Raw genomic sequence first — 13,807 nt, forward strand, 5'->3', positions numbered from 1 at the left:
CAGGATCTTTTCAAACCAGTGAAACAGTTGTTAGTGAATGGCGGCGAGAACCTAGAGATAGCTCGTCTAAGGAGGACTGAAACTGTGCAAAACCTGTTATCAACTACTTAGGGATTAAAAAGGCCCTGGAGTCGTTTAAGCCGTTCAAATCACCAGTTACCGATGGCATTTTTCCTGCTTTACTGCAGGAAAGTGGGGACTTGGTGATACCTCTGCTTCTACGACTGTTTAGAACTAGTCTAGCGACAGGAGTCATACCTTCATCCTGGAGGAACTCTAGGGTTATATTTATCCTGAAGCCAGGTAAACCCTCCTACGAGGTTGCAAAGGCTTATAGACCAATAAGCCTAACATCCTTCTTTGTCAAGACCATGGAGAAGGTTCTGGATAGGCATTTAAGGGACACAGTCCTCATCAACCGTCCCTTACATCCAAATCAACATGCCTATCAGAAATGCAAATCTTGTGAAACAGCCCTATACTGTCTGGTTGGCAAGATTGAGCAAGCTATTGAATAAAAGGAAATAGCTTTAGCAGTATTCCTGGATATAGAAGGAGCTTTTGATAATACGAGTACTCACTCTATAGTGTCTAAGCTTACATCCAGAGGTACGGAGAAAACTGTTGTTAGATGGATAAATAACATGCTTAAGAGCAGAAGAGCACAGGCATCTCTGTGCGGAGTCACAAGAGAGGTCAAAACGCAGCGAGGATGTCCACAAGGAGGTGTATTATCACCAAGCCTGTGGAACATAGTTGTGGATGACTTACTCTGGACTCTGAATGAACAGGGTATGTATGCTCAAGGCTATGCAGATGATGATGTCATACTCATAAGAGGCAAGGATATGGTTACGTGTCTGGAAATGATGCAGAGAGCACTGGCCATTGTGGAGCGATGGTGTGACGATGAAGGACTTGCAGTGAATCCATCGAAGACCGTCATGATACCATTTACAAGTAGGATGAAACTGGAAATCACACAGCCAGTCCTATGTGGGCGCCAGATACAGATAAGAAGGGAGTTCAAATATCTAGGAGTCAAACTAGATGATAAACTCACTTGGAATAGTCATCTGGAATACATAATCAGCCGATCTCAGACTACATTGATGATGGTGAGAGACGTGCGGTAGGATGCACATGGGGGCTTAGACCCGACATGTCACATTGGCTGTACACCAGCGTCATCAGACCAATGATGGTGTATGGCTCAGTGGTATGGTGGCCAAAAGTCCAACAGGTGACTGCCGCAAAAAACCTGTCAAAGGTACAGCGGTTGGCATGCTTGGGGACAATGGGCGCCATGAGAGGAACACCAACCGCTGCTATGGAAGTAGTGCTAAACCTCCCACCCTAGACATATTCGTCATAGGATAGGCTAGGATGGCTGCCTACAGACTGAGGTGCAATGGGAACTGGCATCATTACATGCTAGTAAGCACTCCAAGATCGTTGACATTCTCAAACTGGATATTCTAGAAATGATGTCTGACAGAATGGCAAAGGTTACGGACTGGGAAAAAACCATTTCAAGTTAACATTTTTGAAAGGAAGGAATGGTCAAAAGGTAAGCCTGACTACATGAAGAAGGCTCTAACCTGGTACACGGACGGGTCAAAGACTCTGAAGGGTACTGGGGCAGGGGTCTGGGGAGCCAGACCTAGGGTTAACTTAAGCTTTAGCCTAGGTAAACTGGCAACTGTGTTTCAGGCTGAATTTACAGCCCTTGCAGAATGTGCAAGAGTTAATGTGGAAAGGGGCTACAAAGACAAAACCATCTACATTAACTCGGACATCAGGGCTGCTCTGCAGGCCTCGGCCAACCATGACTGGAATTCGAAGACAGTCTGGGAATGCCATAAGGTCATGAAATTGCTGGCGAAAACCAATAAAGTTATTCTAACTTGGGTTCCTGGGCATAGAGAAATCACAGGTAATGAAGGGGCAGACAGTTGCGCTAACTTGGGAGCCAACTGTCCTCTTACCGGTCCTGAACCAACGTGTGGGGTCTCATATAACTTAGCACGTAGATCAGTTACCAAGTGTATGGTTAACAAACACGTACAACATTGGAGAAATACTGAGGGGAATGTACAAGCAAAGCGGATGCTCAAGGGACCATCAAGGAACATTGCAGCAGATGCCCTTAGAATGAGTAGAACGGAGATCCGAAAGGTGACTGGTTTTATTACAGGTCATTGGTTATTCCGAAGCCACCTGAAAAGAATAGGTATTCCAGTTCAGGAAACCCTGTGCAGGAAATGTAGCGAGGCTGACGAAACAGCCAAGCACGTCATATTTGAATGTCCGGCATTACAGAGCAAACGCTCAAGATCCCTAGGTGTTCTTATGCATACGGAAGAGGGGTTGGAACAGGAAAACATTGTTCAGAAGATCTCATGGTTTTGTAAAGGCCTGGGATTTGATACAGCTTAAACCTGGGAGAGGGTGCGCAATAAGCCGGGTGGCTGAGAGGCAACTACCAGGCCTATGAAACCTGGCCCTCTGTTAGAAAAAAAAAATATGTGGAGTTTGGGCCTTTGACTATTTGTAGCGCAACCTACCAACTCTCAGACCACCCTGGAGTATATGTGGAGTTTGGGCCATTGACGATTGGTAGCGCAACCTACCAACTCTCAGACCACCCTGGAGTATATGTGGATTTTGGGCCTTTGACGATTGGTAGCGCAACCTACAACCATCAGACTGCCCTGGAGCTTATATGGAGTTTGGGCCTTTGACGATTGGCATCGTAGCCTGTCGATTCCCACATCGATTTTCTATATCGAAATAGATTTTATCAATAAAATCAATAAATCCTCTATATAATATTAGCTTAGCATATCTTATTTGATAATAAATAAAACTTTTGAAATCAACTGTTATTGATAGTTGCTTTTGAACATTAAATTGGATTGAGTTGTAAAAACTTGGAGAATTTTAAGAGATTCCATAAGAATGTTTTATATTTAAAAAGAGGAAATTACTAAATATTATTTTACTTGAAGTACGCGTGAACTAAGATGTCTTAAATATTTACAATTTGTATGTATTACGAATATCTTAAATAGTAATCAGATGTAATATAGTGAACGTTAAGTTAAATTAGTACGTTATTTAAACTTAATATTACTCTGTAGCGTGACTTAAATCAGAACATCTTATTAGTAGTACTGTTGCTATTAGTTTACTGGCCATTATAATTAACGGCAAACATTTTGATTATTGAATTTCTTCGTAAAACAAATTATAAAACGTTTACTCTTGTCCAGTTGAAACTATGGAGATATTCTGTGAGAAAAGAATTTAGTGTAAATTGAATTTGAGCTAAACCAATTTTACCGTGCGAATATAAGAGGCTAGAGAGCTTTAGACTAAACGCTCAACACCACCGGCTATCCTTTGCAGTGTTTCAATTTGCAATTCCAATTAGGCATTTTTAAATTGTTTAGGAAAAATGCGCTTTTCAATTTCCGACCAAGAAATTTTTTACAATTTTCACACATTAACAAGATACGTAGATCGTAGATTTCAAAGTCGGTACATTTCGATGTAAGACAGTGTACATAGTATTTTTATTTATTAAGTGCAAATTATTAGAGTACTAAAATACAGCTAATGCACTTCCAACTATTGTTGTAATGAAGAATGATTCTTACTCTTGTTAGAAACTTTACATGGACTTTAACTTGGATTGGTCAAAACTTATTAAACATGTATGTCAAAAACTAAGTTGCTGTATACATTCATTGAGATATTTGTCCACAGTTTTATGTAGGAACACGCTTGGGTTGGTTTATTTAGGATACTTTGTTCCTATTCTGACGTATGGGCTAATCTTTTGGGGAACGGCCCCAGTTAACTCTGTTGGAGAGTTTTTAAACTGCGAAAAAAGGTTTTAGAGTGATGTGTGTGGCCTGGGTACTCGTGACAGTTGTTGGGTAGTGCATTCGAATGAAAACCTTTTGACTTTGCCTTCACTGTTTATATTTTATGTCTCAATGTAAACATTCAAAAACCTTCAATATTTCCCTACATATAGTCATCTGTATCTGTTTCCGCACCACCAAAGCAACATCTTCAAAAGATCCATGTCATATGTTGGTACCAAAATATTCAATGCTCTACCGCATAGGGTGAAAACTTCCTCAACTAAGACATCCTTTAAAAAGAATTTAAAGTAGTACTTGATCAAACATGCGTTTTACTCTGTGGACGAGCTGTTGGACGGAGCTCCTTAGCCTGGGCCATTAACAGATGCGTGATTGACTGTATCGCTTTTAGTTTTAATAACATTGTTTGTATAATAGCAATTAATATTTTAGGTTATGGTATTTACAACATATACTACTACTATATAATACATAGTTCTGATGTTATATAATAAGAACTATTTAATGACTATGTTCTATGCATGTATACGTCTTAGAACAATAAATATTTTTATTTAATTTGATTAATCTCAAAATAGTGTACGTATAAAAGCTTTTGTTTTAAGTATATTTTAAAAATTTACATGTTTCTATTTAATGTAGCTTAATTACAGAGTACATTATATGAAGAGTGCAAATATTATAGCACATATCATATTATTGCGTTTAATAAGAATCCTGACCCTCTTCAAATCTCCGCATGGAGACTAGCACTACAGTCTAACTCACCGGTGCGCCGTCACTGCCTTGAACTCCAGGCTCCCCACGCTGTCCTGACGGTCCCATGGGCCCAACCGCTCCCCTCTCACCCGGGAATCCTCTTTCTCCTCGAAGTCCTGCGGGTCCCGATTGTCCTGGAGGACCCTGTACTCCCGGCTCACCATCTTTCCCTGGTGCTCCAGGGTTTCCCGATATTCCTGGTAGTCCCTGTCAGATAAACATTAATGCACTTTTAACGAAACATCTGATGACATGGTTTTGTTTAAAGCTTTATACCAAGGATTCTGTTAATGTGGTTTTGTTTTGAAGCTGAAGCATTCTTTTGCTGCCTGGAATCCTTTTATCAGGCTTAATAGACAGTTCATATGTTTAAATGTAATTGTGTAAAAGAAGCAGAAAATTTTACAGGCAAGAAAAGTGTTTTTCTAAGTATATATGTTAATATTTGTTATAATATCTCATATCATAGACCTTTAAAATTATATTTGATATTTTTACAGTGAAGATTTTACTAAAATGCCTCGTCTCAAGTCTAAAAATATGTCTATTATGGCCCTTTACAGGCTTTAAGATTAATTCCATTTATTATTTTCTGTTTATGCTATAATCAAATCGAAGCACTTTTAATGATCAAGGATTATTCAAAATACTTAGTAACATATAGTTTTCAACTTATTTACATTGCCTGCTTCAAGGTTATGTCGACTTCAATGGATGTTTACTCCCGGATTTCCAATTTAAATAAATTTAGAGGGAACAAATTTCATTTAATTTCTTTAACAAATGCTCATCAGTTTATCATTTACAAAATATAATAAACTTATAAATCACAATACGTAAATAGTTCTTTGTCAATTACTTGTACAATAGAATTAAGTATGTGCAATATTAATCACATTGAGAGATTTCGCCAAAAATATATAATTTTAACTTTCAATACAAGCTAAATTTGAAATTGATTTCTGAATGCTCAATTTTCTAGTGGAAATAAACTAATTTTGTCGTTTGAAGAGTACGATTTTGCAAAAACATTTTTTAAATCTTTACTGAATCAGCAATATACTATTAGATAAAATTTCCATCGTAGAAAGCATATATACTGAAATATATCAATTTTATAATTACTCTACAAATTCTATAATACGGTATTAAAATAGTCATATATTAGAAAATGACTTGTTATTAAATTATTAACTTAACACCACAATTGTTAAAGTGAATCATAAAATAATTAATTATCGTTCTCAAAAAAACTTGGTTCGTTTATCCTCAGATAAAATCAATTTTGACTCGTTTGTTATTATTATAACCTGAAACCCAGTTGGTCCAGGCGATCCGACAGCTCCTCGTTCCCCGTCCAGTCCTGGTGGTCCTGGAGGTCCTTGTATGCCTGGTGGTCCGTCTTTGCCAGGGTCTCCTCGCGGTCCCACTGATCCTTGTGGTCCTTGATCACCATCCTTCCCTGGTTCTCCCTTAAAATAAATGCACACTTGTAGTCTGTTCTTGCTTTAGCCGTGTGATATTGCTAAAAGAACTTCTGAGTACTAATGTCGGTCCAAGTAGTTAAATAACGTTAGGTGGAAAAAGCCGACGAATATAACATCCTTTTTATTCCAAGATTTATACTAATCGATCAAAAGCAAAATAGCTTTTGATAGAGAAATTATATATTTGAAGATTTAAGTTTCAAGATAATGGCCAACAGATAGCTATTTTTATACTGACACCAGATTAAATGAAATATAATCTACTTCCATTTCAATGAAAGTACTTTAATGATTTTTTATGATTTTGATTTCTTTATTTTTTTATTTTTGGTGGTAATTATTTTATTAAACGAGTCCAGGAGTAGATTTAGAACTACTGGGATAGCATATTAATAGTATAATCTACGAAAAACACCTATGTATTCAAAATTTTAAGGAAATCTGTGTTAAAAGCGTTTTAAGACCCTCATCCTAAGCATTCCAGTTATTGTAAAGATTATAAGTAAATTACAAGATAGCATCTGTTTTACTCCAGATATTAAAAATCGGTATAGTTTTGTGGTTTTTGTGATGCTACTACAATACCTCAACTGCCAACAAGAGCTTGACATGGACACGTAATTTATGATGCTGCAAGACAGCTGAACATAATTAATACACTGCAAGAACAACAAAGGACAGAGGACTAGTCCTCTTGTCTGTAGTAACTAATCTCACGTCCTACTGAACACTGTTTACATTAAACACACAATTTACAATCTGTGGTATCAATTATAATATTAAAAGCTTGTCATATACGATACTTATAATTGTGAGTTATTTTACTGAAAATATCTTTTGTATCTTTATAAAGCATGTAATCATTAAGCTCAAGGTAGTGTTGGTGAATACCTACGTAAATGAATAAAACTTGTATATACTACCAATTATCAGACTCCATATAACGTGAAATATTAATGAGCACTGCTAGCTGCTGATGGTCCAAGGGGTCCTGGAAGCCCCTGGAGTTTCTAAATTCCCTGATCGCCGGGTTTTCCTGGATTTCCTTACTTTCCCGGCGCTAGAATAACTAAAACCTTAGATCAACTATATATGTGGTTTACCGGCATGCCCTTTTCCCCTGGTGGTCCAAGGGGTCCTGGAAGTCCCTGGAGTCCCTGGATCCCTTGATCGCCGGGTTTTCCATCTGCCCCCTGGATTCCTCGCTCGCCTGGATTTCCAGATTTTCCCGGTGCTCCTGTACGTCCTACTGGACCTCTCAGACCCTATAATCGGTTTAAATTTAGAATAATAAATGAAATAATAACATTTACAAATTATTAAACACAGTTATAACTACAAATTCACACATGCATGAATTAAGTTTTGGATATTCATTTAATACTTGTGTGATGCTGGCAAGAAAATAAGGGAAACGTTTTAAAATACTCTCATATTTTCCGATGCGGTGTCGTCAGAAAGGTCAGAATAATGATGAGAGGAGAGAATGGTCACGGTAGTAGAGGTGATCAGAGGAGGGGAGAAAAGAGGTTAGAGAACTCAGAGATATTGATGGTAACGATGTTTGATAGTAGTTTTTTTGCAATCTATTAGCAGTTGAAGAACATTTTTCATTCCTGCAAAAGGAATTGTGCAATGGAGACTTTTTTGAAGGTTTTGCGTGGTGAGGAAGGACATGTGCCATCGTCCTGGAAACCTAAAAAATATAGAACTCTAGATAAATATAGCACGTTCTAAATTTGCAAGACTTTCTCTCAGAACAAGAAATAACATGATGTAAAAACGAAGATTAGACAGTGGCATTTTACTTGGATTTGAAAGTTTTTTGATTAAAACTGGAATTAATACGTTATATTTATATACTGTTCAAATGGACGCCTATTCAACAAGAATTTTCTCAGTGTTAAACTGTAGAAGAAATCTCAATACTTTGAGCTCTCATATCTTAGTTATTAAAGGAAATATAAAAATTAACAATAATTAAAAAGTCTTAAAATTACTTTTATACTAAAAATAATTATAACATACAGAGTGTTCCATAACAAAAAATGTTACTACAACTTTTACCACCCCCATTGAAAAATAGAGTTGGTGTTAAAATATTTTTGCCTTACATATTTTTAAATGCCTCTAAGATAAGGACAGATCCTCCATTTTTAAGTTTTTGTCACATTTAAAATTTCCAAAATTACAATGGCGGCCCACTTAAAATAGACGTTCTGTATATCTATTCTGTTACATGTATTAAATTTATTTTATAGCTTATATGTATTTATTAAGTAGTAATCGCTAAGTGGATCATTAATTATCTGCTAGTGTCTCATACCGAAAACACGCTGATGGAATTTAAGAAAAGGCTACAGTTGATGACTTTCTTTACAAACAATATATTACACAAAGTTTTAATTTTTTTAATCATGAAGAGTGTTTGGGAAAAATTATCAAATTTATTTAATTATTTCACTGGTAACACACTATATAATCACTCAACCTTCAGAATATGCTCTCTGAACATCCGTTTGTAAAAAGTCCTTCATTTATAAAACTAAAATGACTCTAATTAAACAAAGTTCTAGGTAGATTTTAGAATATTACATTGTAATTTTGTTAAATAGCTTCTCTATATTTTTCTGTAATAAATCAATGCACTAGGTTTACCTGAAGTCCTGGAGGACCAGGCCTGCCTGAATCTCCTGTGGCTCCTTTCGTCCCCTGGGGTCCTTCCGGTCCTCTGTCTCCTGTTTGGCCTACATAAACAGACACAGGTCATATATAAATTATTGACTGTTTTTGATACAACACATATGAAATTATGTCTTTATATTTCTTAGACAAAGTTAGGCGGTATTAGCCCTCTTTTCCACTCAACATCAAATGTATATTTTCTATATTTATTATTTTAATTGTATTATTATCAGTCTAATGATTTATGAATTAAATATGACGGTCGTCAATTTGTGAATGGAAGTATAAATTTAGAGGATAATATAGCCAATTTCTTCACCGTTTATGATCAATTTACTTCTGGAATGTATTTGCCTGCGACATTTTTTTTCCTACCAGTGTACGTCCACCAGTAGCGGATCTAGGAAGTCATAAATGAGGACTATCCAAGGGTTCCTAGTGTATGGAACCCCCTCAAGTATAATGGAGGTTCCCAGAAAACCCTATGAAATGAAGTGTCTAATGCGGTATTATGATGCTCTGTTTAATGATAACTTTTTCGTATTAACGTTTTACAACGTCGTTTATAAAACTTTAACAATTTCGTATCATTGCTAAAATTTTAGTTTTATAATTGAGACTATTTTTAAATATGTATGAGCAATATAAATATATATATATATATAGAGTCACATAACTAACGCAGGTAGATACAGATTCAGGTAGATATTCATTTAAGCTTTACTAAGTCCGGGAGACATATTGAGTACAGGTACGTAAATATAAATCCATTACGACCACGCAAAGGTTGCAATGGTTATTAGTAGAGTACAATGCCGCAAATCCGACTTCAAAAGGTTCACTCTTTAAAAAATTACACTGGTTTAGAGTTTTATACATTTACAACGTTGGTCCTGTTGTAGATGGTTTAATATTCTTGTCTGGGCTCAACACCATCGTAAGAAATTTTATTCGTTTACGTTCCACAAGCGACATTGCTTGAAATTTGCAAGCAATATCACACTCTTTGAATAATGCACTGAAGGAAAAGTTGGACTGCACTACTACAGCAGAAAAACTCAAATGAGTGTACTGGCTAAGTGTAAAGTCCAAAGGCCAACCTAAAAATAAGAACTCTAGCGTAATAACTGATACCAGGCTTTCCCCTTTATCATTCATCTCTGTTAAACAATCCCTATAAAATGTAGTACACCTTTATCTATGCTTATGTTAAATATTTTGTCGAATTCCGTGTAGACCATCCTTCCAAGAGTCAGTAACTACCTTAAAAACTATTTCTTAAGGCTGTTATTCAGTAAATAAACTTTCTTAACTTGAGCCAAGATAAGAATATTAAACCATATTGTACAGAACCTATATTGTAAATGTTTCAAAGTTTAAACCAGCGTAATTTTTATTACACACTACTTTAAAGAAGAGTGAAACTTTTGAGGTCGGATTTCGAATTATGCTGTCGTTTAAGATTTCCTTCTGACTCCTTACGGGCCATCCCCCTAACATGACAAAAAATAGTAGTTACATCAAAAAGTAAATGTATAGGTGTGTAACGTGTCTATGGTAAGGTTATCTTCTATAAACCAATTACAACTATTTTTGTTTTAGTATAAGAGCGATCAATTGTGTTCTGAACTAATAACCCTTTATTTTAAGAATGCACAAGTTCCAATTGAATTCAATAATTAAACTCAGTATAAAATAATAGTAATTTTAATAAAATTTAAAATCAATAATACAGCAACGCCAAGCAATCTTTTTTACTTTGAATTGATTCTCAATTATTTCTTATTTTTAACCCATCAAAAGTTCACAAGTCCAGTCTTAAAATTAACAATCAATCAATCATTCAATAATTGTGTCCTTCAAGTTCTCAGTGCTAATGTTTTCAACACAAACTCAAAATAAAAATCTTCATTAAACTTCAAAATAAAATAAACTTCTTCAAATATAAAATGAAACAAATAATAAAATAAGACTTATTCTCAAAATAAAAATAAAACAAATTAAGGTAATATTAATATTTAATATATGAACAAAGACAATGTCCGACCAGTTAAACTCAAAATTGTATCATTTTCAAACTACTTATTTTCTGTAAATTTCCAATTTACAAATTATTGAATTGTCCAGAATTATCCGCTTGGCTTTGAATGTTAAACTTAGGACCTTGTTAAAATATATATATAATCTCAGAACATAAAATAAATTTTCTTTTTCAGTAGGCTATTCCTGATTTAACCAAATTGAACAGGAAAATATCATCAAGTAATTTTCTATTTAAATGTTAAAGTTCTAACTTTCACAGTACCTCACACATCTGCTGAAGACTTCACCAACTAACAAAAATAACTATAATAGATTAATCAATTGAAGAAACAAACTTTTAATTTTGAAAAGAATTTTAATCTTAATACTCAACCTTCCTACCGAAAAATCAATACGGCAAGAGTAGGCTATCACTTTACACGAACTTTCTCTCTCTGAGCACACAGCAACGAATCCCCTGAAAACGTGGTTGAATCCACCGGAAGGATATAGAAGTCCCTCCCACCATCTAATCAACCTAACATTGGCCAATCAAAATTGAGTAAACACAATGTCTGAATTGGATGGTACCTATCCAACCCAGACCTGTAACCTATGCTCAATACCTAGATACAAAAGGAAGCTTCTAGCATTCCTCGAACCCGAATCGACAAGAAATTCAGCACTGCCGGAAGGATCACAATCTTACAATTCAATTATTATATTAATTCACAATTCTCTTAATAAAAATATAAAGATTCCTATAAATAATTAAATAATATAGGCATCATCCTATAAGGTGCAATAATTATGTGCCAAGTCTTATTGCTTCACCTAAGACATTATCAAGCCCATGCGGGCCTCTATAATTAACACCCTGTATATTTCGCAGAAGATAAGTTTATCGCTGTACCCAGGACATGTACGATTACATTTTTTTAGATCTGTTAATTCTCATTCAAAGTCCATTTATCGGCAACAAAATATAAAAAGTTGACTCATTTCTAAATATATTTTAAAACTAGTGAGAACAGGAAACCACATATGGTTTTATCTTTAAGGTATGGTTAAAATTTTGTTTAATTTTTAATATGAGATAGTTGTTTTAACCTTTGAATCCCACTGAAACAGTGTTAAAATTTAAGGACTCAGCCATTTCAAAGAGACCACAATTAAGTGATGTAAAGTTTTACTGAATATCCTATCGTTTTGTTTGTGCAGTTTTAATTAATATTAATTTATCTAAATACTATTATACTATAGAATTCAAATAGAATCCCCATTCTTTAGTGAGGACATTTAAATTAACATGGGTATCTATGTAAAACATCATGTCATTACGCTTAATTTAGAGATTTTAATAGACGCTACAGGTCCAATTGGGTAACACGATTATCTGACACAGTCTTGACTTTTTTTAAAGTTTATTCAAGGATTGGTGAATAAAATTTGTTAATGTCGAGTTTAGCTTCATTTCACTTCCTTTTTTACAGCGTCTGAAATCTACGGTGTCACAGACTTGACTCCTGGAATCTATAGTCCACGTCCGTCTTAAGAGATCCAATAAAGTCTGCGACGATGAAAGCTCAAAACGAACTCTTTGGATCGTTTAGACATGAGACACCTTAGACCACAAAACCAAAATAAATCCAGATGATAAGGTATTCTCATTGTCTCATCAGGTGCACTATTAAATTTAAATAATATGTTTTGTACCGGACACGACCGCAACGCTAGGAGGACTTCATCGTCACCGATATAAGCCGAAAGTGACATGAAAACTGAACTCAATATTCGCATTAAATCAACCCTTCCTACCAAATTTAAAATAACACTTGACTAAAAACCCTTAATGATAGATAAAAAGAGCTATTTTCCCTCTTTTCTTTTATTGGGTGGAGCCAATTTTTTTTTGTAGGCATATAAAGATTTGGAGAAACTGTCTTAGCACTCTGCAACAATAAATTGTTATCTGCTCTCATGTTTTACGCTCAGGGTTTATCAGGCAACTATTTAGGTTTTGAGGTCTCAAGTCATTTGTCTGTATCGTAACATTATCACATACTGGAGAAGCAAACTCGCAAAATGCTTCCGATAGTTTCAGCAGTGACGCTAACGTTCTTCTGCCTGTTTCTGGTATATATATATATATATATATATATATATATATATATATATATATATATATACTTTATACATAATTATCGAGGAAATTATCATATACATTTCTGTTCTAATTTTTTTAGGAACTGATTACATCTTTTTTCAGTAGGTTATCAAAAGTGAAATTAAACGTTCTATTAAGTGATATACGTGCTATTAGCCGATTTATAATAAAAGTTTTAAAAACCTATATACTGGAACGAATCAAGATAATTCCTCTAATCAAGATCAAAGACTTAGTAAGTATCTCAGAATCGAGTTTCTTGCAACTCGAGTGAGATGTTATCAAACGAGCTTAACGAGCATCTTTACAAACGATGTATCTTGCTCTCGTTGCGTCTTAGGACCAGACCTCACTGTGTAAAATTGTAAATGGCTGAGAACTTTAAACACGTCTTGGATACAATCATAATACGTTGACCATTGCTGTTACCATTTTTATATTGTTAATATTAAGTGCAAATTTGTATACTCTTACATTTATTAAAATTAGACGCCGTATGGTGGTTGTTTTTATTCATTTCTACAAGTGTCAGAAATGCAAATTATAATGAACATTTTATAGAAATGCACGTACAAAATCAATTCAATAATGAAAATAAACTTTGTCCCCCGTACGCTCGTTTTGTTTATGATTTATGTGTATGAGTTTATTGTAAGATAGCAATATTCGACTTTCTATTAACCCTGTTATTTTGGTTAAGTGGATTTATAATATTATAAAATTCATGAATAAAACAGAATTTTTCCGGAAATCTGCCATCATTCAGTGATACAATAAAATCAGTAACACTA

General features: G+C 34.9%; 1 protein-coding gene across 1 annotated transcript in view; it reads right to left on the reverse strand.

Moving 5' to 3' along the window:
* LOC124370957 (collagen alpha-1(I) chain-like) overlaps positions 1-13,807 on the reverse strand; it is a 91,204-nt gene that overhangs the window by 66,311 nt on the left and 11,086 nt on the right. The window contains 4 exon segments of the mRNA XM_046829263.1: positions 4,665-4,862; positions 5,966-6,127; positions 7,246-7,407; positions 8,801-8,889. Coding sequence (XP_046685219.1) covers positions 4,665-4,862; positions 5,966-6,127; positions 7,246-7,407; positions 8,801-8,889 — 611 coding nt within the window.

The sequence above is a fragment of the Homalodisca vitripennis genome, unplaced genomic scaffold (assembly GCF_021130785.1).
Source record: "Homalodisca vitripennis isolate AUS2020 unplaced genomic scaffold, UT_GWSS_2.1 ScUCBcl_686;HRSCAF=3237, whole genome shotgun sequence".
NCBI classification, from domain to species: Eukaryota; Metazoa; Arthropoda; class Insecta; order Hemiptera; family Cicadellidae; genus Homalodisca; species Homalodisca vitripennis.